Here is a 25,893-nt window from a genome sequence, read left to right on the forward strand (position 1 = left end):
TATAAAGAAGAATGATTTGACTTTTTGTTTGTTATGGATAAACTCAATAATTATTAAACATTGTGTCCCAAAAAAAAAAAACGATCTCAGTTGTAATAATACCAGTTATTTTTATTTAGAAACTAAACTACTGTCATGATTTTGATAACATTTCTATGGAACCAATCTGTAAGTATATCCCTTCAGAAAAAAAAAGAATTTTGCAAACCGGTTTAGAACTAACGGAGTTATGAGGTAACAAATATAAAAAATACAACCGAATTGAGAATCTCCTTTTTTTCTAAAACTATATACCAAATATAGTTTTAGAAATAGACATAATAATAATAGATATTTAAGATGTAAATTTTTCAAATTTCATAGACCATAAATACTTAATTAAATACATAAATAAAAAATAAATCTATTAAATCCATATAATTTTAGGAATAATAACTAAACAGGTTTAAATCAAAATGTTTAATTATATTTGTCTCGTTTATTTGTTAATTACAGAGATAGTATACTTCAATTAATGGTTGTTGCCATTACTTCTTCATAATTTAATAGAGCATAATATCTACTTACTATTATTTCCAGGTATCAGGTGTAAGCAATGAAATATTCAGGCAGATTGAAATGGTGGAAAACGACCATGATTCGACCACGGCCGCGGCGCTCGAGGTAAGGGTTTAATTATATTTCATTTTAAGAATTTAAACTAATTTAATCGTTTTAGACGTGAAACCTATTATTAATTATATAGCGTGTAATGATTAGGATACAATAAGCCAAAACGATCTAGATACTTTGTTGGGTAGATTTAGGAAACGAATTTATTTTACGATACTTATAATGGCAAACAATCGGACAGCTTACAACCAAAAAAAAAAGCAAAACAAAAGCAACGGAAAACAGCAACAAGCTATAGATATGAAAAATACTATAAATATTACAGAATACACTGTGATATGCGTAGTACTCCTCAGGTGTTGCCATTCTTGAGGACTATGATGTTATACTTATAGAATAAAGTCATTTTCACAGAACTTTGATGGGTCTGAATACTCTGGGTGTTTGTTGGCAAGTTTCTTGTCGTACAGAGTAGTTTAAGGAGAGCACTGTGCCACTGTATAGATAAATGACCTATACTTTACCAGTTTTACCTAAAAGTAAAACTGGTAAGGTATAGGTTATAAAATTGTCGAATGGTACAAGTGTTTTTACAATGGCCTATCTAATGTGTGTGCATAAGAATTACAGTATGAATATACTGTGAGAATGGTTGATATTCGACAATTATTTAAATATTTTTTGAACTAGGTGTTATTTCAAACACCAATTTCTACACAAAGGTTTGTGTAAAGAAGTGGCAAATGCATGAGAGGTATCATGGATATTAAAGTATGCTTTTTTAGTGTCCATGCAATTCATCATGTCTATAAGTTAAGGACGAAGATTTTATATGGATATGTCACTAGTTGGGTTCTTAATTCCTGTAGGTAGTGCAAAAAATGTTTCAACCAATCTTGCTAGAGTTATTTTTAAAGTCAGGCAGTGGATTAATTTAAATGCCTTTTATTGAGCTGATCCAAAAATATGCATTTAATAAATATTCTGTTTGATCATCGTTATTAAATGACTGTGCTTTTGTGGGTTAGTAAGTTTGTCAATACGAATATAAATATGTTAATAGGTATCGTCAGTTTCTCACATAGTGTATCTATGTTATGTTAGTTTAAATCTGTGTATGTAACTTGTGTAAAGAGAAATAAATTTATTATTATGACGTCAAATTGAAGTTGCACCATTCAAGATGCCTTCTCTCTTTGATGTATCTCACGATCGTTGGTGCATCTTTCTGGTTAAATATGAAAGATTTTTATATCTTTATCATTGATATTTGACAAGCTTGAACGTTCCTTTTTAATAAATTGCTTACACTTATCTCAATAAACAAATATTGTATTATTGTCTTTACAGGCGGTGGAACGCCGCGGCGAGATGATCGTACGAATATTGGAAATAAGACAAGTGGGCCGGAACAATATTGAAGCCGCTAAGAAGTTCTTTTCACTACAGGTAATTTTTTTTTTCTGTATGCTGATACTTTTTTAGTTCTATTTTCTAATTGGACAGACAGGTCTTACTAAATGTGAAAGGCTAGATTCTAAGTCAAGATTTAATGCGGTAATAATCGATTAGTTGTCGATTCGGCCATTTTCTAAAATGAATTACACTACGATTTGATTTGTGATTTATCTTGTACTGAAAGAAAGAAAGAATTACTCTTGCTATGATGATTTGGAACGATAAGAAATATTGAAAACACTCTCGTATAATATTCATACGAATGAATATTATACGAAATCTTTCTTGTTATGGTAAATTGACTATTGTTAAATAATCTTCATATCAAATCAACGTGCTGGATATCGTATTACGGAAATAAGGTCTCAATGTGGTCTATACTGGATAGAATTAAAACTATTAGCATCCTTTTGAGACAGTCTTCTAACAGAGTTACTGAATTTATTTCTTTAAAATCATTTATCGAAAAATGTAGTTCTTTATTACTAACTTGAGAGCTGGACGTGCCATATTAGTATTAAAGGAGATTTTTCGCATCTTCTAATAAAGAGTGTCTATTTTTGGTCCTTTTTGATCCATGCTCAGTTTCATTGTTAGAAAAATATCTTAAAAGAATATTAATGAATTCAAATTAACCTTGTAAATTGCATGACGGTTCTAAGTATAAACTGGACTGTGTACTATAAAAATAAACCAGACGGTTTATTATGTGCACATCTTCTTAAAATAGGTAAACCACGCTCCATTGACCCGAATTCGGTACTCGTAACCTAGTACGGAACCAGTGAAAGAACGCTACTCCAGCACTATTGTTCGTCTCTGACGGGTTGGCCTAGATCGTATGGAATGTGAACGCAATCTAGCCACCATTGTTGGGATGCGATGGTACGCCCCTCTCTCTATGTATTACTATCATTATTGCATAGGACAAATTTCTGTGATACAAGACGGTTTACATTGACCGAATACCTAAAGTTTGTGAAATGATGCAGATAGCTAAGTCCTCCAGTTACATTATTTACCATTAATTATACTATTATATTTTGAATTTAACTGTAGAACTTTGAGCTGAAATCTGCAATATATTATAAATATATACTTCTTTAAACGAACGTATGAATTGTTGTTAATATTAACGTCTATGAGAACAAAAGTTTGAAAGTGCTTTTTAATTTTTTTTTTATAATTATGATGGCAATTAAATATTTAAACAATATTTACTCGCGTGTAATTTAGTTTATACAATTACCTAGGCTTCGAATATTTTGTGTTGATTGCTCGTTTCCGTATTACGCACGCAATTTGATAAATTTACCTTTTGACAGACCTTATTCACCGTAGGATTTGACCGTCTCTCAAATACTTTTAAATTGTTCGTAGTTTTTTGGTTTTACACTTAGAGTAAAGGATATTATATATATTTAATTTTTTTTTTTCTATACAACTTAGAATAACTCATAATATGTTCTTATAGTCATATGTTTAGATTAAACGCTCCAGGAATTATTTGTGTTATATAATGATCGACATTAAATTGCTATTTTTATTATCTATCTATTATTTCAATAGGACTCTCGCCATATAGTTCAACTGGTTGAGATCGTGAAGCGTCCCGGACAAACCCTAGGTTTGTACATTAGAGAAGGAGATGGTGGCGCCAGGACAGACGGAGTTTTTATATCACGGATAGCACTGGAATCCGCCGTGTACAACAGCGGATGTTTGAAGGTCGGAGACGAGATTCTGGCTGTGAATCTGGTAGACGTGAGGAGGATGTCTCTCGATGACGTTGTGATCATTATGTCCATACCAAGGAGGCTGTTACTTTGTACAAGGCAGCGGAAAGGTAAATATTATATTAAGTACACCTATACCATATTTCCTTTTATTTATTTAGAATTACCTACTAAATATTTATTGAAATAAAATAAATTAATGAATTAATAGATGAAAATGTAATATCATTTCTGTTAATATGCCTGCTCTAAAAGTTTATATTGGCAGTGTCTGATTAGATGACTCTGACCGAAAAATGATAGATGAGAATGAAATCAGGTCGGTTGACTTATGTGACGAATTCTTTAGGAATTAAGTACTATAGTTTTTAGAGGGGCTTTGTGGAAGTTGATCTGACGAGGCATGCTGGAGTATTCACTTAATTTTAATGATGGAATATCAACAAAAAGTGATGGGTCCTTTACACTTTATTGTTTGTAGAGATTGACTAACAAGTGTGACAAACAAGCATTTTTAGTAGAACAAAATTCTAGTATATACGAGTTAATTTTGGCATATCTATGTATTTAGGCACGTTATAGCGATGAAAACGCAATATTATAGTAACATGGCTGCAATCATCGCAATCACATCGAACAAAAGTCAAATGGATGTTACCGTTGATGTTGATAGCAATTCAATCAATCAACCTTCAGGATTGATAGCAATGTAAAAATGGGAAAGTAGAAATTTTTTCATAGAGAATTATAATTAGAATATAATAACAGGTAAATCCGGACCGGGCTCCCCGTCTTTGCCTCGGTCTGAGCACAAGCCACCTCCAGTGGTGGTGTTGAAGAGAGACTGCCGAGATGATGATGACCGGGACCGTGTTGATGGACTATATTCACAGTAAGTATTTCATTAATATATTGTTAGCGTAATAACTATTACTATATACTAGATAATATTGATTGTTTATAATAAATAAACTTAAAAACTGCTTAGCCGACTTTAAAAATGTATCTATACAAAGCTATATTATCAGCAAGTACTATAGGTTACATATTATTTCCGAAAATTTTATCTACACTGAGAAACTGGACTGAATCGCTAGTAAATTGTATAATAAGTATGTATATACTGATTAATTTCAATCATGTTTTCAAAAGATTTATTTATTTTAGCACTACAATCATCGTCATTATCATTATATTAGTTTTTAACTGTCCATTGCATAATCCTCACTAGAGGGAGTTCTGCTAATACTTGCTAGGCTTAGCAGGCGGATTGGCAACCGCAGTTAGGCTTTGGAGATGTTATAGGAGGGACGCAGCTGCCTACTCCTTCACTACAATATGGATTGTTATTAATGATGATTAAAGCAGCGACGGCTGTATTGGTTGCTTGACTGTGGTTCAAAGCTTAGATGTCTGAAGTGTCATTTTTCGTAATTCAGTATATTAAGCCACAAACGGTACATCACCTTAGAAGTATACGTGTACAACTAAGGTGGCCTAGTTACTTTTGACCTCAGAAGATGATACTCTCACACTAGAAGTAGTATTAATGATAAGGGCTATATATAGATTCTTTTAGAAACAATAGAACGTCATATAGACGTTATTAAGCCTTATAATTGAAGTCTATTCGAGGTAATTTCGCCTTGATATGAATTCGGTTGTTTCAAAAAACAAACTGCAGATTGTGATAAAACTTTGATTAAATCAAATCACTTGACTTTATTATTTCTATAAGAATCTGTTTGTAGCAATCTTCAATCACCTTCCAGTGCCCCTTCAATGTAGTTTTCGAAGTGATAATTATGCTTTTAGACACGGGACGCTTCGGTCCGCTGGAGGCCCGGGTAGTAATGTGCGTCCTGTTGGCGACGGAAGGGAAGAGAGGAGTCGGCTGCAACTCGGCGCACTTTCGCCCGACTCCACTGCTCTCGACCTGTATTATAATCCAAGACCACCTTCAGATCATTCCACGTGGAGGTATGATAGAAAATTTTATGAAATAATATGCTACATATAATTTTAGTAAAGAAATAATTAAATCCTAACCTTTACATTTATTAATTGATTAATAGGTATAACAGGCTTTTTTAATTTAAAATAAAATTAGGTGGTTATTTTCGATAATTTATAAGAGTAATTTTTCATAATATTTGAAATGAAAAACAAGCAAATCTGATAGGAAATGGTAATCGTCAACAATTGCATAGGTGTCACAAAATACTAGTTACTGATTGTTCGTTTTTTATACCCTTGTTAAGAATAGTATATGATTCAGAATACAACCAAATCTATTTTTTAAAATTTAATATGAAAAATATTTATTTGATAGCTATCGTCCACCACCGCCGGTTATCACAGAGCAGCCCAAGTCTGCGGCAACACATTTCGTACCTTACGAACGGTCGTATCCAAATACTCTTGAGAGCTTGGCAGAGAAAGTGCACTCGTTGTACCCTACTGATAGTGGAAGGTGAGTCGTGTATTATTTTGATTATTTCCAAATGGAATTCATAAAATATACAATTCAGAGTTAATTTATGTAATGAATAAGACCCTAGAGAAATAACGAATCATTGGCTGATAATGAATACCGGATAACAGATAAATTGTAAAAGAATAATATCTAACTTTCAATTATAATATTTACTAATTTAATATTGTCACAAATATATTCTCATGACAATTATGAATTATATGTAAAAATATTGCATTTTATATATAGTTAACGGAACCGAACAAAAAAAAATTTTTTTGAAGATAATTATATTAATATGTATTATATTCCGTAGGAAAATATTCAATGGTTTTCAAAGGTTTGGGCATGTTATTATTTGAAATATTGTATGTTTTATCATAAATAAGTTTCTACAAGAAGCTTTTACACAATTTGTCATCGTAACAATCATTTAATGTATTCGTATATAACCATAAATAAAAATGCTTTTAATTTTCAGTACCCGATTCGGAGGCCGTGTACCTCGATCTGGTTCAGAGCAACAACTTCCTAGAGCTGAAACACATTCAGACTTCGGCCGACACTCTCTGCTCAGATCTAGTTTGAAGGCTTCAGCTGCTACTGGTAGCGGAGGTTAGTTGCTTTTTTTGGTATTTTAATGAACGAGTACAATAATTTTATTTTATTTATTAATATCATTCTATTTGTTTCAGCGTCGAGTCTCTCAAGATATAATCAGAGATACGTAGGAGTGGGTATGACGGGACCCGGACTGACAGGCAGTGGACTAGGTTCTGGCTTAGGCGGGACTGGTTTGGGACCTGGTCTTCCTTCAGGATTATCCACAACTGGCCTTAGTGGGCTCACCGGCTCAAGTTTAGTGGGATCTGGCCTAACAAGTTCAGGGTTGGGTCCTGGACTCACTGGAACTGGTTTAGGATCGACTCTTGGTGGAGGTTATGGTACTAGTGCATTAGGACTGCCGTCATATAGTAGCAAATTCGGAACGACGAGAAGAAACCGCAGTTTAGATTATTCGTCCGATACAGAAGCCACAGCACCTACAAGGACTCCTTATTATTCGGGTCTTAGTGGGTATAGAAGTAGTACTTTGGGCCGAGATATAGGATCTAAATTCAATTCACTGCCGAGAGATGTAAGAGGAACCGGTCAAAGGTAATTTCCTTTTTGTTATTTGTAGAATAATATTAACATAAAACTCCTCTAATCTTTTTAATTATATCCAAAGGTTGGGACTCAGTAGACGTGCAGGAAGTGTTCTTCAAGATGAACCAGAACCATTGTCTTCTCGTTTGGATCTACGTTCTTCCAGAGGTAATAATATTTTATTTGAGGAATAAAAAAACATCACAACACCTAGGTACATTCATATCGCATGCCTGTATGTCAGCTTTGAATATGGAAGTGAATTTCACATTTAGTTTTATGCCTCCGTAGGTATAAAATATTAGTCTTTTGGAATGGCAGCATATACGAAGTACCATTGATAGGCTAATGTATTCTGTGATGTCAATGGCACTGTTTATGTTTACAGGCACTGGATACTATTTTATTTTAGGTGGGCTTTCAGTTCGATATCTTACTGTCATCATCTCAACATCGTCTACATATAAAAAATTGATAATAAAATGAATGAATTTATCTAACGATTCTACTTTGCATCAGGTCGTCTACCATCGTCGCCATCAGTGTTCACGTCAGACGAATATCGCGCTTGGTTGTCGCGCGCTCCATCCACTAGCGCCCTCTACGAGACGCTACGTCCACGCTTGCCGACACATTATTCTGCTGAAAATATACATGATGCGCTCAAAAATGTAAGAATTTTATTAACATAAATAAATAGTAATAAAAAAGTATGATGTATTTCTAATGAAGTAGCCAGAGACACTGCTGTCAATTCACAAAGTTATTGGATAACTGTCGTAATTCGAAATAGCCACAGTAGAATCTAATAATGTTAAAAAGAATAATAACTCAGAATCTAGGTGTGATAAAGTTAAACTTTCTTTAGGGAATATAAATCGTAATATTAAAAAGTAAAAATACAACTAAATTTTGAACTTTCATTCATATTATGTTTAGAAATTCAAATCTCATTTTCATACATCGAATCGAATGGGATACCCTTGGAAAATTTATAGTCAAAACATAGGCAAAAGAACTAGCTGAAGGAGAAAGCTAATAGGAAAAATAAATGATCAAACTTATTTTTCTAGATGGAGAGCGGTAGCCGTTTCGGTTCAACTCTCGGGTTGGCTGGTCGCCGGATTGAGCGACCTCGTCACTTGCCAGCTCGCTCGTTATCCTCACAACAATTAGGTCCCACTGCCGGGGGATCTCCATCAGCTCGTCGCGTCAGACAATTGCTAGAGCTGGGGTCGAGGTTCAACTGCCCCAACCCGAGTCCAGTACCTACTCCCAGTTCTCGACATCAGCGACATTTGGATATAAATCCTAATGGTAAGCTACTTATAAATTTCTTATACATATATTATAGATTGTAAGATCAAAGTAATATTTGACGTACGCATACGTCTTATTTTTACATACTACTAGCTGTATCCTGCGGTTCTGATTGTGGTCGTGTCGTGGTGTTGGATAGTTTAATTTCTTTTGCAAAAAATGAGTTTATAACTACAAGAACAAATTATAAGTTTAAATATAGAAACCATTCTTCCGTTTTATTATGTTAATATAGATGTCATGCATTTTGACAAAGATAACAATAACTTATTACTAATATACTAAGAGTTAAAGAACTACATTTACTAAGTCACGTTCAGTTAAGTAGTATACATAGTGATGAAGATATCATTAATTCGTTGTCATCACACTATAGTGCGTTTGAATATATTATAACCGCCAAGTACCTCAATCAAACTGACCCATAATTATAAATTATCTTGAAAAGTAAATGTTCAATCAATTTTTTTTTTCAGAGTTTTTAAAATACAAAGTGGAAAAGCCAAGCTCTGGAGGTCTATCAGCATCTATGACCGGTCTATCCCGCCTCTCTGGTGGTGTATCAGGGATGCTCTGGGTACACTTGCTAGCCGGTCGGGGTCTTCGTCCAGCGCCTTCGGGATCTTCCCCTGGCTCACCACCTTCGGGACCATTAGCACCTGCTCAACCGCCTGTAGCTCCGAGAGACTTGTATTGTGTGTTGGAATGCGATAGAGTACATAAGGCTCGCACTGTGGTATGTATATTATTATTTGTTTAAGAAGTAAAATATTCTTTCTGTACTTGTTTATAAAATTTGGTGAACATATAACCTTGTCCGAAGTAGATATTAGAAAAAGAAGCGATGATAAAATCAGATCTTTCTTTACACTGTCTATGGTGAGATAATACAAAGTTAGTGCCATTACACCTAGCCTTTCAGATTACATAAATATTACAAGTATAAGATAGAGTTTCTCCTGGAAAAACAATATTTCAGTTTCAAATTCATAAGTATTTTACTCAGGTACCTACAGTATTTAAAGAATCTGTAAATTAGTTTGCCTATGTTAATTTGTCAGTTTATTAATCACATACGCGATCTTTTAGGTTCGTACTGGTGAGCTTCAATTTGATTGGGACGAGTCTTTCGAACTGGAATTAGTGGACAACCGACAGTTGGACGTGCTGGTCTACTCGTGGGATCCTCAGCACAGGCACAAGCTTTGTTACCGAGGTGCTGTCACTCTACCTGACTTACTTGCTCGCTCAGCCTCCCATCAACTTGCCATTAAGGTAAAAATAATTTCTTGATATTATATGTAAATAACTGTGTGAAATGGCAAACAAACTGTATAATGCGGTATAATGAATGAATAATTTTATTTCTCTTCACAAAAGGTCATTAAATATATACTTACAATAAGAATGTATTTAGTTCAGGATCGTTCTTTATGACAATCTATAGGGGAGGCCTATATTCAGTAGTAGACAGATAATGGTTGAGATGATGATGATAATTATGAAGGAGAATGCCAGATATTCATTAGTTTGGAGGCAAATCAACGAGTTTGAAAATATTTAATATGTATTTACATATAATAATAGGAAAGAAACTAGAACACTTTTTATGACGTCGATCAACCCTTAAGCGTTGTTGTTACTTTTATAGTACATATATAGATTTTTATCATGTCTATGATGCTATTCATGTCTGTAGGCGATGGTTACCATTTTCTATTAGGCGAATGGGCAGTTAGTTTATTCTTTCCATGTTTCATAAATTATTACTAAAGCATTGAATGTGGTAACACTAGATGGAGCCACGTGGCACGCTGTACGTGCGCGTGCGGCATACGGAGCCGCACGAGCTGTTCCGGCGGCGTGCGGCACCGGCGCGAATATCGCCGCCGCCGCTATTCGGCGCCGAACTGGACGCCGTGGTAGCGCGTGAGGGGCGCCCGCCGCACGCTCCGCCTGTGCCGCTCATTGTGCGTCGCTGCGTCGAGGAGATCGAGCGCCGGGGACTCGACATCATCGGTACGAGTTTCAATTACTTTTTAATTTGTCATTCTTATTTTTATTCAACAACCATAGCCATCATCAGCAGTAACCTAAAGATAGAAAGGAATAAGGCGCTAGGCTTAGAAAGAGAGATTTTTCTTCTTCATCTATCTTCCTTAATGTATACTTGATGTATGAATATACTAAATACTATAGATATATTTATTTTGTTGTTTCATTTATTTTCCACATTAACACAATTTAATAATATACAACAGCAAGCTTTACTTTGTAATAGTTTTTATCCAGCAATCTTCGTTCAGGTTCCAAAGTATGGGATAAATTCCTTATCGATGGTGGGTAGAAGGGCATTGGTATTAATGAATGGTATCATGTTATTTAATATGGTTACACCTTATACTCTACATTTTATAGTGTTGTTAATTAAATACTACATTCAAATATATTTTCTTAACAGGTCTCTATCGACTATGCGGTTCGGCGAGTAAGAAGCGCATATTACGGGAGGCATTCGAAAGAAACGCTCGAGGTGTGGAGTTGGCACCAGATTCAGTTCCTGACATCAACGTCATTACTGGGCTATTAAAGGATTACCTAAGAGAATTGCCCCAGCCCCTATTCAGTCGATGCCTGTTCCAAATGACTTTGGATGCACTGGGTAAGAAAATTTAAAATTTCTAAGGCTACCATCGTTATAACGCCTTTAAAATCAACTTATATTTTTAGATTGTATAAATTTTGCATCGAATCTCAAAAAATAGGTCAAAATTGAGTTAGCAATAAGACCGCCTTTTGTATACACTATACTTATTGAAAATTGTTCAACAAATCTTGTTATGCTGGTGCAATAAACACTTAAATAAATAAATAGGTACACATATTTTTTAAACCAAAACAAATTTCACCATTTTTTTAGCGTTATTATTAATTGGTTAAAAATTTCCAAGTCAGGTTTGTTTTTTTTTTTCTTATATCATATAAATATATACTATACGTATTGGTTACAAATTAATATAAATGTATTAATTAAAATAGCGGCTACTTTCTATGATTTTGAAACGAAAATACTATACTCAGATATTAATCAAAGTAATCAGTAAGCTAAGTAAATAACTTAAGGTAAGCATTATTATAAATCTTTCCCACATATTCAGTAACAAGTGCACATTATAGGACCCCTATTAAAGTAGACATGGATGAAAATGTTCACCTCTTTTTGGTGAAGCATTTGTATGGAAACTAACTCCATATTCTTAAAAACTTCAAATCTCACTCAAGTCTAATTTAACTATTGAAATATATTGCTCTTTTCTTTTGTACTAATTTATCATTTGAAACACGGTGACAAAACACTGTAACAGTTGAAATAGGTTTGTAGGATGTTTTAATTTTTACGAATAAGAGGGTAAGCTTGTACTGTTAATTATCGATAGCATCATTTGCATTTATATTATTAAGTACAATACTTTTAATATGAAAGTATTCATACTGACGACTGTCAATGTTTGTATTATTTATCAAGACTTTGTATTGCTACATATAGTCTCACAACATAAAAACGCTTTTAATCTTTTAGTGTAACAGCAAAGTGAATTTGACATTATTTAAGTACCTAAATGCTATAAAGTCATCTCCTTACATACAAACGATTAGTAATCAGTATAAATAATAATATAGCAGATCATAAATATTCATAAAATTGTAATTTATCGTTTCTTTCCAATTATTTAATTTACACAGGTGTGTGCCTACCAGACGATCGGGAGGGCAACGCCCGACTGATGGCGTCGATAGTAGAATGCCTGCCGCGCGCAGCCCGAGCCACCCTCGTCTTCCTGCTCGATCACTTAGCTCTGGTCGTAGCAGCACAAGACCGCAACAAGATGTCGCCACAACATCTCGCCGTCGCGTTAGCACCACCACTCATGTTACACTCGCAGCCACCCAACGAATTGGACTACCAGAGACCCATACACGTGCTACAGTGCTTGCTACAAATATGGCCGGCGCCGAAACGTTCAGGTAATGTCATCTGATTCTGTTGTACAATTCAATAAATTTTCTTTTTAAAATACAAGCTCACAACTTAGTCTTCAAGTACTGAACTTCGAAGATCCCAAAATCGAAACCGAGTCTAAATCTCTGAATTAAAAATTTATGGTTCATTAAATTAAAAATAATATCACTCACTTTGTACTTTGGAAGGTATTTAAAGTTGTTTTTGCTAATCACGCCAGAAACCTTCGAGAACAATGAAGGTCTATAGATATGACATCAAAAAACACATCTACATAATTAATTTCAGTTACATCAAGTCCATAGTAGAAGTTTCTTATGTGTTGTCTAGCTACCCTCATCCTTCTGTTTGACTACTTCATTCTGATCAGTTAATGTTGTCACAACATCTCATTATTTTATCCATCAATATCATGGTTCTTCAGTATTTGGTAAAATATCAACTTAAAATCGTCAAAATGAGTTTTAATGAAATAATCACTGAAAATAGATTAGTTTTTACAATCTAGTTAAGAAACTCCTACTTTTTATTTTTATTTTATTTAATATAAAAATCCACAGCTCTTAAAAAACAACTTACATGCTAAGTCTTTTATGAATACAGCCAATTACGGATTTTATTTATACAAACAAAAAATATAATTCCAAAGCGAGATAGGCAAGTTAGAGTGGGTGTATGCAAGTAATATAAGTACATGTATAAAAGAAACCATATATAATATTGAGTGTCCTTAAAGTTAGGTTAATTGATATATAAAATAATTAAAATCCATGTTGCTAAAGTTCAGATATTGACAGCAATGATTAAATAATACAACTTCATGGTCACCAATTGTAGAGGTATCTATAAATGTATGAGTGGGTAAGATAGTGTGATATAAATAAATGTAAATATGTAGTGTATATACGTACATGTACATATATGTACATAGCTAATTATGATATTATCCATTATCACAGCCCTGAATTTAAATCTACTGAGGTGGAATAAATCCACTAAACTTCTTAGAAATATATTGATATATTAAAGAAATAAAATGTTTTTTTTCACTACCTATATCTTAAAAATTGCTCTTTTTATGTACCTGCATGATACGAGTATTTCAGTAAAACTCAATTTGGTATTTTTGAGTTAGGTAGTTATTTTATTCAGAGTGATATTTATACTTTTTTAAAGCTTGTGTTATTATGAGTCCCCATAATCTTATATTTCTCTTTTTACCTATTTTTCATATCATAATAAAAAATAATTATAAATATAAGGTACTACCAAATTATCTGCATTTCCTGCTACAGGACATAGTATTAGACATATACATTACGATAAAAAAATAATTTCATGTCTAGGAAGCATGATCAAATATATATATATATATATATATATATATATATATATATATATATATATATATATATATATATATATATATATAATACTTAAATTTCTTCATTGCATGTAAAAGTCTTCATTTCTATGTTTTTTTTCTATCTAATCGTTGTTCCCGCAATTAGCAAAACGTTAGCTGTTTATTAAAACCACTGATATTTTCATACTAAAAATCGTAATTTACTTACTAACATGAAGATAAATCGTTTTAAATCGTTAAAAAAACGTGATGAACTTCCCATCACATTTCAATCAGGCTATGGTCTATCAAGTTCATACATTATGTTTATTTAGTTATCTCAAAAAATAAGACTTTATGTCAGCGCTAATGTGTATTAGATAATTTGGCGTGTTTAAATGTTCATTATCTTATTTACAACAGCTTTCTTTATTTACACTAAACAAATTGTTGCACGAATCCACCTTGTTTTTCAATACATATATATGCACGTTTACGTGCATGTCTTTAAACATTCAATAAAGTTAATTCTTAATTCAATAACCTTAATTCTATATATTATTATTACATTTAAATGTAGGCGTGATACGCGATTTTTATTAGTCCATATTTGAGATCAGTGACAGATATGTATGTATGTATTTGAGATCATGCCCAATAAGCGAGAAGACCACGGCACTGGCCTTTCTCGCCCTATCCATCTTACACCGTTTGTCGCATTTAGGTACATAACTCGACACGTGACGCATAATCCATTTGGTTCTAGTTCTTGCACCTTTGTGATATGGTACGGATGGAGTCCCCCATTATTTAATAACTGCCATACACATTTATTCCTGATGTCGAATACTGTTGCGCTAATTCTAGTGCTCACCGTAGGATGACGTCGGAAGAAGTCTAGTACCTCCTCTTTTATCTTGGCAGAATATAGTGGTCGTCCTGCATTTACTGAAGGCACATCGAAACAGCTATTTTCCTGAATATAAAATTTTAATTTGTTATTTTTGTATGAAAAATTATAATTATTTTTTTTTTATATGAAAAATTTTATGACATTTAAGACACGAAATTCTATTATTTTCGTAACGTATATATAAAATATTATATCCCTTTAAAGGGAATGCAGATAATTTGATAGCACTATATATACTATTGTGTTAAAGTGCTAAGCGGTACCTTAACGCATGTATGTTTGTAGACAGTTCGGCGCGGCGAGCCAGCAACCGGGCCGCGTGGAAGCAAAGTCAGTGCGTCGCTAGCGGGCTCAGTCACCCTCCCCCCAGGTTTGTATTATTTTTATACCATTATCAAGTTGTTGTAAACTAATCTATTGGCCATGTGGTCTCGGCACAAGGCCGCTACTTCCTTTCTCGTGTGTGTCGTAAGACGCGACTAAGGGAATTTAACGGTTGAGGGATGGGCTGATACATTAAACCACTTAAAACATCACCAAAGTCAAACTGCGGCTGCTAAACTGCCTGCCAAGCAAAGCAACTACTAGAAAAACCCCTCGAAAGTGGAGTTATTGTCAACAGTAAATATCAGTGTCAACAGTGATCAGATAGATCGTATTTCAATCACTCGGTTTATTTCATTTATATACCTAACTGATTGTATCTCGCAGCTTCATCCGTGATTATATTGCCCTTTCTCTAGAAATGAGCTATCAAATGAAAAATATTTTTTTACATCCAGATGGTAGTTTCAGAGATTAGCGCGGCAAAGAAACAAACTTTTCCGCTTTATTATATGTATTAGTATTTATCTATCCTATTTAAGAGCTACGCTCTTGTCGTTGGAGTTCTTGTCACTCACTACGATTTTCAGCGAGTATCTTTACTTCTTGATAAGACACAACACCAACTTTTTCCTTGATCTGCCTGATGTATCTATGTCTTCGTCTCCCTCTTCCTCTCCTTCGTTCTATCTTACCATCTATTATAATGTTTATAAGTTCGTCGTGTCGTATCAAGTGTCCCAAAATTATTTCCTTTGTAACCTCAATAGTTCTTATAATTTGTCTCTTTTCCTTAACTCAAAGTAGGACCTTCTGATGTATTAGTATACATTTTTATAATTATTTTTGTCAGGCCGAGTTCCGCCCTCAGTCAGTCCATATCGGCCTCAAGCGGCAGCATCAGCAGCATCTCCGCCGCCAGCTCTCTCGGGTCGGCCCGTGCCAGACCGCTCGCCGCCCGCACATGTAAGTATATACGCGTTCATTTATCTACTAATTGAACTGGTATATATGTTGTGTAGTGTATATGTGCTGCCCAAATTACATTTTCTTGTTTAAAAATCTCAATCGGATTATTATGAACATAAAATTCAAAAGATTAAAAAGATTAATCAAATCGATTCAAGTTCTGTAGTGAAAAACTGAGTACTATTTAAATCTATCTATAGCCATAATTCCTAAGTCTTTTAATCTTCATACTATTTTAATTTAATATTGAATTATATTTTATTTTTTTCTATCTCTTAAAAATATTCTTCTAATTTTGAGCACCATTACAATTGCAGGTTCTCTCATCAGTCAGGGGCGGCCAATATCGTCCGCAGTCGCCTCTCCGCGGTCCACTGCCCGCTCCGCCTCGCTCCCGTCAGGTGACAGTGTCGTCTCCAGGTTCGCCCAGCAGTAGCTCCGGCAGTCACAGTCCGGCCGATACTATCAAACACGGTGGCTCAGTGTCCTCGATCTTGCGGCAGCCGGAGCGCGCCTGTTCGCCTCGCATGTCCCCGCGGAACTCTCCGCGCGCATCTCCTCGAGATTCCCCGCGTACTAGCACACCGCGCGAGATCTCTTCCAGGGAGATGACGCCGCGAGATCTTACCCCGAGGGAGATGACGCCGCGGGATCTCACTCCGCGAGAAATGACGCCACGGGAGATGACGCCGCGAGATCTCACTCCCCGTGAGCCAGGTTCGCGCGAGTCGCCCCGCTCGGCAATCCCTGGTACTTCTGCCGGGCTCGCGGTGACGCTGAACATGAGCGGCAGCGGCAGCGGCGGCCTCAGTCCCCGCTACAGCTCCACCAACCCGTTCCTTCAGCAGTACGACGCCGAGGAGGAAGCGGAGGCCTGGCGTGCCGCAGATATATTCTCCTCGCCATCCACGCACACATAGTGCTCATAGCGAATTGAGATTTTCTAGTCAATTTTTTTAATCGAATCGAAAGAGTGCTACGATTCCGCTGTATATTATGTTGTTTATTGACGGGCGTGGTGCGCGTTCGTGTAATTGTTATATATAGAGCGAGTATATTATTGTGAGAATGTATACCTGCTGACGCGCGAGGTGCACGCCTCGCCGGCCGCCGGTGCTCCGCCCTGTAGCCACTATAGTCTTTAGGGCTGTACGTACTATGACGTGCGGAGAACGGACAGGCAGCGTTAGCACAATATATAATGATCCTTAATATTATAAGTAGAGAGTAAAATACATGGTAAGTGGCTATTCTCTCCGTGCGCACGGACTCGTACGCCTGTCCGGACAAATTTTACCCATAGTTTTATTTGGCATTTCTACACTTAATCACACAATTGGACCATCATACGTAACATGTGGTTAATCCAGTTGATCCAGACTGTTCCAAGGGACTAAAAGGTGCTCAATCTATGTCATATTAAGAGTTATTTTATATTACACCTACAGCGACTGCCTGCTCTCCGCACATCGCAGTGAGTTTAGTCTTTTTATGATATTGTATTGTACATTGTATATAATATACGTATATGTAGGTACGCTCCAGTTTTGTACCAATCGGGCGGGAGTACGGCGGACGGCCCGCGGCGCTACACACATCATCCCACATATCAGAGGTTTGCGTACCCAATCGACACTAAACACGCGACATCTCACTAAACAAAGTACACTTTTTCTAACAATATCGCTAGTTGAAACGTTTAAATGTATGGAATTGAAATACTGATTAAGCTAATTTCAATAGTTTATGTCAATTCCATTCAATTTGAATTTTTAACTAATGATATAGTTAACAAAATGTACTTTGTAGTATTAATGGAATCCAGACACTAATTGACCTTCTGTACTCACATAATTGTGTCCGGTAGCGGTTCAGTGTCGACTGTGAACATCGACCAGTAGCTCGAATAGGGAGAGTGTATCATAGAACAGACGTACGGACTGTCTTGAGACTGAGACCATATCAGAGTAGCTCGTAGGCACCATTCGAAATGTATCCGTCGTAGAACGAGCGATTACGTCACATTGAAACGCAACGCTGTTATAAAGAATAATCCTAAAATAATCCTTGTTCATTAATAACATAATGCATATTATAACGATATATTAACTAAAATAGTTATTAGTAAAGCATTTTTACGAGTCGCTAATTCTATGAAGGAAAGGAGTTATTTACGCGATTGGATCGGTCGCAATCTCAAGATCAGAGGTGTTATGTTCGGATGTCGATTGATAAATATTAGAACTTCATACATTACATTAAAATACTTATATTAGGAATTCGGTGCTCTTAATTAATATATAATATAAATTTCTTTAAAGAAACAAAAATTGCATGTTCGGAAGTAATAATAAATGAGCGATCATTATGGCATCCGATTCGGACATGCAATTGTTATTGTTAAAATGTGTTATAGTCTCTATAAGTACTTCTTTGCTTTTATAACATATACCAAAATATAAGTAAAATTAATTTGCTGAAAATAAGTACATCAATAATTATTTTACCTTTCTTGCACTTTGAGAAATAAAATTTTGACATTTTTAATATTTGCATTGCAATACTTTGCAAAGGAACTCATAGCAAAAAGTGTAATAAGTTTCTATTATTGATATTGCTTGTATAAATTTCAAATGTATGGAATTGACAAAATTTTTGACATAAGTTATTAAAATCAATTCCAATAGTTTATGTCAATCTCTACAGAATTTGAACTTTTTGCTAGCAATAACCTCTGTAGTATAGTCCATATGTATGGAATTAACACAATAATAGATATAAACTATTGAAATTAACTTCAATAGTTCGTATCAATACCATACAATATGAAGTTTTCTGCTGTTTAATTATATGAAATTGAGACACGATAGAATGGAGCTTACATCAATTCCATACAATTTGAATTCTATTAGCGATAATTCTAGTAGAAACATTTATTAACTAGTTAGAAAAAGACCATTATTACATTTTGTAAGATAACTTTTAGAATCCATTTAAAATCATTATCCGAAAATAACACCTCAGTTCTTAATTTAGCGTCTGCTAGACATATAAGAGTGGGGAAATCGACCAATGACAGCACTGACGCTAACCATCACTGCCATTATTGGTCCATTTTATATAGAAAGCATAATATTATACACTTGTTTATATGTCTGTCGGAGGCTACATGGCTACTATAAACTTTTGAGCGACACTTCAAGGCGACTTTGCTAATTATATTTACTGTTTATAGATTTGCACAAATAACGCGACTGATATGGGACACAAAACGTTTTTGAAACTTTTACTTTTGTACTATTTCTCGTTTGTATTATATAATACTAGGAAGTTATGTTGGAAGACCTCGCCTATACCTCTGTAATTTGTAATTCTATGCTCACTTAGGAATTCTATAGGTATCAAGTTTTATTCGATATTCGATGACGGTTCGTCTTTCGCAGGGGCCTATAACTGTTTTGTGATATAGAATTCCAAAGTACGCATTATTAGCACAACAGTTCATGGAGTTTTTTCTACTATATATGTAGCGATATTTTTCTATATCGTGAATATTTAATAGTAATGTCTTTATGAAGGATTTTTAGTGACGGTTTCGTATTAATGGACATCGAACGACACGGAAAACGATTTTTTTTTATTTATATTACATTCAAGATTCTTAACCGGTCAAAAGTATATTTGACTAGTTAAAAATACCAATTGACTGTTTTTTGAACTTTTGGCCGCGTTAAGGTTTTTGACATGTACATCAGTCTTGTAAGAAAATAAAGCAGTTGTTGATATAGTAGTTAGTCTTTAAAGGAATATATCAATTTAGTATAGCATCACTAATAAATTATATTCATTACGCATATTGAAGAGTAATTTTATAGAGATAATAAATAAATACATCAATTAATTTCCATATACATAATATTAATGTAGAGACATTATCACGTGACGTTCTGTCCTATAATACGGGCCGAATGATAGACAATATAACGTACTGATGTAACTTGAATTGTCGCTCGACAGGCGGTAGCCGGCGTGTAGCGTGTAGTGTGTAGTGACTACGGCGCACAGCTTCAGTTGGCTTCATAGCGGCTACGGACGCGAGAGGTCGCCTAACCGAATTACGACCACCTCGCCTCTAACATGGTTCACACTTCGCATCGCTATCTCTTTCGCAATGTATAAGCGTGAAAAAGACAGCACGATTATGCGGTTAGTGTATAGACGAGGTATGACATTCCCGTGACAGATGAGATATTTCTTATGTCCATAATACCTTTATTAGGATTAAAATACGTAATAGACAGTACTCAATATTAGTATTCAAATAAAGATTTTATTTTATTAGGTATCACTTTTCGGAAGTCCATAGGGTTAATTTTGCTACCGTTAGTATATCTAAAACCATTATTATTTGCGGGCGATTGACCATTATTCACACAGGCTCTATACATATACGATCTTCTCTATCAGATCTATGACCTATCTCCCTAGACAAGGTATAAACGGAGTCTATCAATAGAATCACTTCGATTAACACTCACATGAGGAAGAATAAAACAGCGCATGTCGCTACAACATTCCATCTTATGGATTCGTGAGGTATTTCCGAATCTTCTAAGTTATATGGATAACAGAAAACGGAATGGTTTATCATATTATTTTTTATACCTATACCTTCGTCTATACTCTAATACATTTAGCTTTAGGGCGAAGTGTGTACTAAAGATGTAGAGGTAGCGGGAATTTCGACCACTGAGTGTAAATGCTATTTAATGAGAGGTCGACGGTATTGAATAATAAAAATAAAGTGGCTTTTATAAATTGCGGATTGGATAAACGTATTTGTTAGTGTTACAATTTTACAAGATTAGACATATGTTGATGTGAATGAAATACAATTACTTTATATTGGCTCTACTTACAAAACATATTTTTGCTTGCAGTTTGTATCAATTGGTCTGTCAGGAGAGGATGTGGAATTGCTTATTGTTGTAGTGACCATGTCACGTTGCAAACTTATAGAACTACTCCGAAGTAAGGAGTGTAAGGCCAGTATAAATAATTGTAATTCAGTGTGAATGAAATAGTACCAAAACGATTCACATCGTTTGGTACTCAGTGGTTGTATTTTAAGCTACCTACAACTATTGCTTATGATCTGTTACCTAATTCTTGTTGTAATTCAATAACAATTGACAATGCTTTGTAATTCATACACTTGTTAAAATGTTAGGAATTGTATTCAGAATTAATAATATCCCTCACATATACATATAGGATTCAAATTCAACTTGTTATAGTTACACAATTTGTTGTCTATTAAGATATTATATTTCGTGTACATAGTATATAAAAAACTTTGATTTCTTCCGATTTTATTGGTGGGAATATGGCAATTGATGTCGATTTTCACTATATAGAAGATATATTATGGTATAGAGTTATAATTATATAAATAGGTATGTACCTAGATTTGTGTTCATACTATATCGTCTGCCTCTCGCGTCCGCTGCCGTAGTAAGTTTGTGTTGCGGGGTCTCTTGCCCCAAAGATAATATCAGTATTTCGACAATTTGGTAAAGTAGCGTTACTACATACGTGTACTTAACGTAACAAGTAAACACCGCCCGTCTCTGTACCGGGCGGCTGGAACACAGACGAAAATAAATAATACGACGTTAGTATTGTAATTTATTTGTGTACCTATCCTGTGTTTCATCATTTAGTACCTGGAAAGGAGGTCGTAGAATAATTTAAGATTTTGCGTCGCAAAAATAGACTCCGTTTGTTAGAGGACTAACAAATAAAGCTAATCGATTACGAAGAGAATTATTGAAATCGGTTCACTGGCGAAAACATTGCGTAACACAAACACAAAAAATACATATTTTACTGAACTGGGTGTTATTTTGAGGAAGTTATTTGATTATTTGAGTTATTTGATTAGAATTATTTTGTTTAATTCCGCTATTATTAGTATGTGTGTGACTGCCAACACTCAAAGATTGGCCATTACTATTACTATCGGACATTCCACAACCTTACAAATGTAACAGCGAAAAAAAATTTTGCAGTTTGAGTGCCGAACAGTTGGTACTGGAACCCGTGGCAGTGCTGAGATAATTTGCCTGAGGATGTCTTATTCAGAGGTGAAACACGTGTCTCAAAGCGTGCGTGTACAAAATGACAGTCAGAGATTGATGGCTAATATGGAAGGTTATGAAATTTCTGCTAAAAATAGTAGTGGTCAGTCTTTGAGTGTTGGCAGTCACACAGATACATTTATTTTATTAATCAAATAAACAATACAGGCGAAATGTAATAAATTCCTTTTTCAAATTGCTTAAAACAGAAAAAAATAACTCAAAGCTTGTTAGTCTGGTACCGTGAACAGTTTAATGGGAACATGTCTACATCGATACACAAGTTCGTAGTGTAGGTGTGATTGTACAGAGTCTCTGTCCTAAGTACCTACAAGACTGTGTTTTCTGCTATGTGCATTATATCACGACTCGTGTATGGCTTAATTTATAAACCTATTACTACGTATCCAATATAAATTATACAATTTATTGAATGTTTAGCATATATCCCTGATTATTAACAAAACCTCTAAGTTAGAATTCTGTCTACAACTTAATACGTGGAAGTAGATAATCTTAATATATTAAATTTGATTCAAAAATATATTATTTTTACAACTCGAACCCACAATATTCCAACTTGCATCACTTAATTACCTCGATACTCCACCGGCATTTGTCTTAAACAGTGGGAATATCATGAGCATAACATAGGGAATATCATATATTTTTTTATAACACAGGGAGCCAACGAACGTGCAGTTCACCTAATGGTAAGTGGCTACCGCCGCCCATAAGCACCTGCAACACCAGAGGCATTGCAGGTGTGCTGCCGATATTTAAAAAAGGAATATGCTCTTTTCTTAAAGGTTTTTGTTATTACAACTAAAAATAATTATAATACCTATAGTTTATTTATTCCTTTATAGGTTTGCATAAACAAGGGGCATTTTGTTGGTACAAAAAAAAAAAATATGAATCGCATATTTAGGTAGAACTCGTTGTTATATTTATTATAAAGGACTATTGTCCTTTTTCATTTTTATGTACAACATTGCCGTGTGGTCCTGGCATACAATAGGCCACCCTCTTCCTTTCCCGTGGGTGTTGTAACAGGCGACTAAGGGAGGGCGAGGGATGGGCAGCAGCTTCCTTAAAACATTTCCAAAGCCTAACTCCGACTGTCAATTCGCCTGCCAAGCGTGGCAACTGCTGGCAAATCCTCCAAGGTGGAGGCTTATATTTAGTAATAGACAAATAAAGGCTGATATGATGATGTATGCTATGGATAATTCCTTGTTTGCTCAAACATTTAGTCTCTTATTTACACCGTGTAACAAAAAAATAACTAATGACGTCAAGACCGAAAGCTTGACTTTTATAAGCATATACCTATCTGCTTATTTTCCAGATAATATACAAATTAGAATGAACCAATTTTTAAACAATACCCATAATAATATATTGTTTGCGTACATGTATATTTGAACGCAACCTATGCTAAAATACATATAAAATATATTAGGTACATTCATATTAGTAAGAGAGCAAATATAAATAGATAAATTTTCCTATAAACAATTTTTCGCTTCAATATTTTCTTGATTTAGAAATATAATAAGGCACAAAAATAGGAGGAAGGGAAATAGAAGAAAGTATTATTGAAATAAAAAAGCCCACATCGGATTTTATTGATATTACGGTCGTATTGAATCCGTTATTGGGCGTCATTGTATACTTTAAATAAGTCTAAACATAAATCGGTAGGTCACGTAAATTGTATCTACTGAGCTTAGTAATTTCTCCGCATCAATGAAGTGGTGGAACTCGATTCTTTTCAAGAATGCCGACAATTTGGAAAAATCTTTAGGCACCCTTTTCTATTAGGAATGCTATCACAACTGTCTGAATAATCGAAGAGCCAACGTGTACGAACTATAAATTGTGATAAAACTAAATTTGTTATATATATATATAATGTAACACTTTTTACTATGTACATATTTTTTTTTCATATTCGGCATAAATATACCAATAAAAGCAATAATTTAAATAATTATTTAAGAATGTATTATTATGGTTGTTTTATATAGACATGAATATAAAATATATAATTTCCAATGGTACAAATCAAAGTATTGACGTTGATTACAGGGTTTTGTATTTATTATAATATTTTCTACTCGTATTGAAAATATTTTGTACAACAGTGTATTAAAAAAAAAATATGGTAAATGAAGTCATTGAATGGTGAAATTTGGACATCTTACATGCAATATTTTGTTATCAAGCTTTATTCAATTTACTAGCTATGAATTTTCTACGAGTCGTACGGGAATGTTTTCAGTCGCTTAATGGGCTGTAGACTGATTTATATTTGGAGGTTTGCTGCGTAATAGACTTAAAAATGAGGATATCACCCGGAGAATTAAAACCCAAGATAAAGAATATTTTAATTTAATACTTTATTGTACATACTTATTGTACATACTTATTATACATAAAATTATGACAGAGGCAATCAAATGTACAAAGACGAGCTTAACTCTAAAAGAGTTCTCTTCCAACAAACCCAAGTGGAAAGGAGCACGCATGTTATTAATGAAAGACTATTTTCACACCTAGTTTGTTTGAATAAACATAATTTGTACTTTATTATTCCTCAATGGAAATTTTTAATATGTAATTTCGTCTAAACATACGTATTTAAGTTATAAAGAAACAATCGAATATCTACACAATATCTGTCACCATTTCTTGGTAACAAGTTTCCCTAAAGAATATTGACATAATGGTACTGGAAATTTCCTAGTAGGTATAAATATTTATATGCATATGTATGTATTATTACTTAATATAAACATTACAATATTACAAATTTCTTTAGGTATTTATATATAATATTTATAATATTGCCGTGTGGTCCCGGCGTAGAATAGGCCACCCCTTCTTTTCCCGTGGTCTCGTAAGAGGCGATTAAGAGAGGGCAAGGGATGGGTAGCAAAACCCTTCTTAAAACATCACTAAAACTCTAACTACGGTTGCCAACCCACTTGCCAAGCGTGGTAACTACTGGCAAAACTTCTCTTATGGAGACGGCTTATGTCCATCAGTGGAAGTGGAAATTAAAGGCTGAAATAATAATAATAATTTATAATATTGATTTAGAATCTGTCACATGTTCGCTTTACGTTATGTAATTACCGTAGTAACGTTGTAGGTCCTAGAATCTTTGCAAGGGGGAAAGGGATTATTAGTAATAGAGACTAAGAACCCCATTGCTAGCAATATACCTAACCAGGTCGACCTCCATGCGGTTCCTCCTAGAAACTATCATGGTTAATTCCTGATGAATTCATCATGATGAGCTAACTGGCTTGTTTTCATTTTCATCGATAACCCTTCACTGGTGCACCGCCAGCGTATATTGTTAGCGCAGGCGGGGTTACCATTCTATTTTCACCTATAAAAATAAAGCATCTTTGCAAAA

The 25,893-nt window shown here is 34.5% G+C and overlaps 1 protein-coding gene across 3 annotated transcripts in view; it reads left to right on the forward strand.

Annotated features, from left to right (window-relative positions):
* Positions 1-22,001, forward strand: part of LOC113511767 (rho GTPase-activating protein 100F) — a 64,161-nt gene extending 42,160 nt beyond the window's left edge. The window contains exons 3-21 of one of the 3 annotated variants that reach the window (XM_031913505.2): positions 580-663; positions 1,963-2,061; positions 3,640-3,916; positions 4,575-4,698; positions 5,604-5,786; positions 6,139-6,279; positions 6,764-6,897; positions 6,978-7,440; positions 7,514-7,599; positions 7,951-8,102; positions 8,505-8,748; positions 9,228-9,487; positions 9,841-10,026; positions 10,548-10,770; positions 11,213-11,413; positions 12,496-12,777; positions 15,320-15,400; positions 16,208-16,320; positions 16,641-22,001. In XM_031913505.2, the coding sequence (XP_031769365.1) occupies positions 580-663; positions 1,963-2,061; positions 3,640-3,916; positions 4,575-4,698; positions 5,604-5,786; positions 6,139-6,279; positions 6,764-6,897; positions 6,978-7,440; positions 7,514-7,599; positions 7,951-8,102; positions 8,505-8,748; positions 9,228-9,487; positions 9,841-10,026; positions 10,548-10,770; positions 11,213-11,413; positions 12,496-12,777; positions 15,320-15,400; positions 16,208-16,320; positions 16,641-17,243 (3,936 nt within the window). In that variant the 3' untranslated portion in view covers positions 17,244-22,001. Of the gene's footprint in view, positions 1-579; positions 664-1,962; positions 2,062-3,639; positions 3,917-4,574; positions 4,699-5,603; positions 5,787-6,138; positions 6,280-6,763; positions 6,898-6,977; positions 7,441-7,513; positions 7,600-7,950; positions 8,103-8,504; positions 8,749-9,227; positions 9,488-9,840; positions 10,027-10,547; positions 10,771-11,212; positions 11,414-12,495; positions 12,778-15,315; positions 15,401-16,207; positions 16,321-16,640 lie in introns of all 3 variants that reach the window. The other 2 variants (XM_026895483.3, XM_031913506.2) reach the window with 2 other exon arrangements.
* The last annotated feature ends 3,892 nt before the right edge of the window (positions 22,002-25,893 follow it).

This window comes from Galleria mellonella, unplaced genomic scaffold, assembly GCF_026898425.1.
Source record: "Galleria mellonella isolate WM207_F2 unplaced genomic scaffold, CSIRO_AGI_GalMel_v1 utg213, whole genome shotgun sequence".
Taxonomy (NCBI): domain Eukaryota; kingdom Metazoa; phylum Arthropoda; class Insecta; order Lepidoptera; family Pyralidae; genus Galleria; species Galleria mellonella.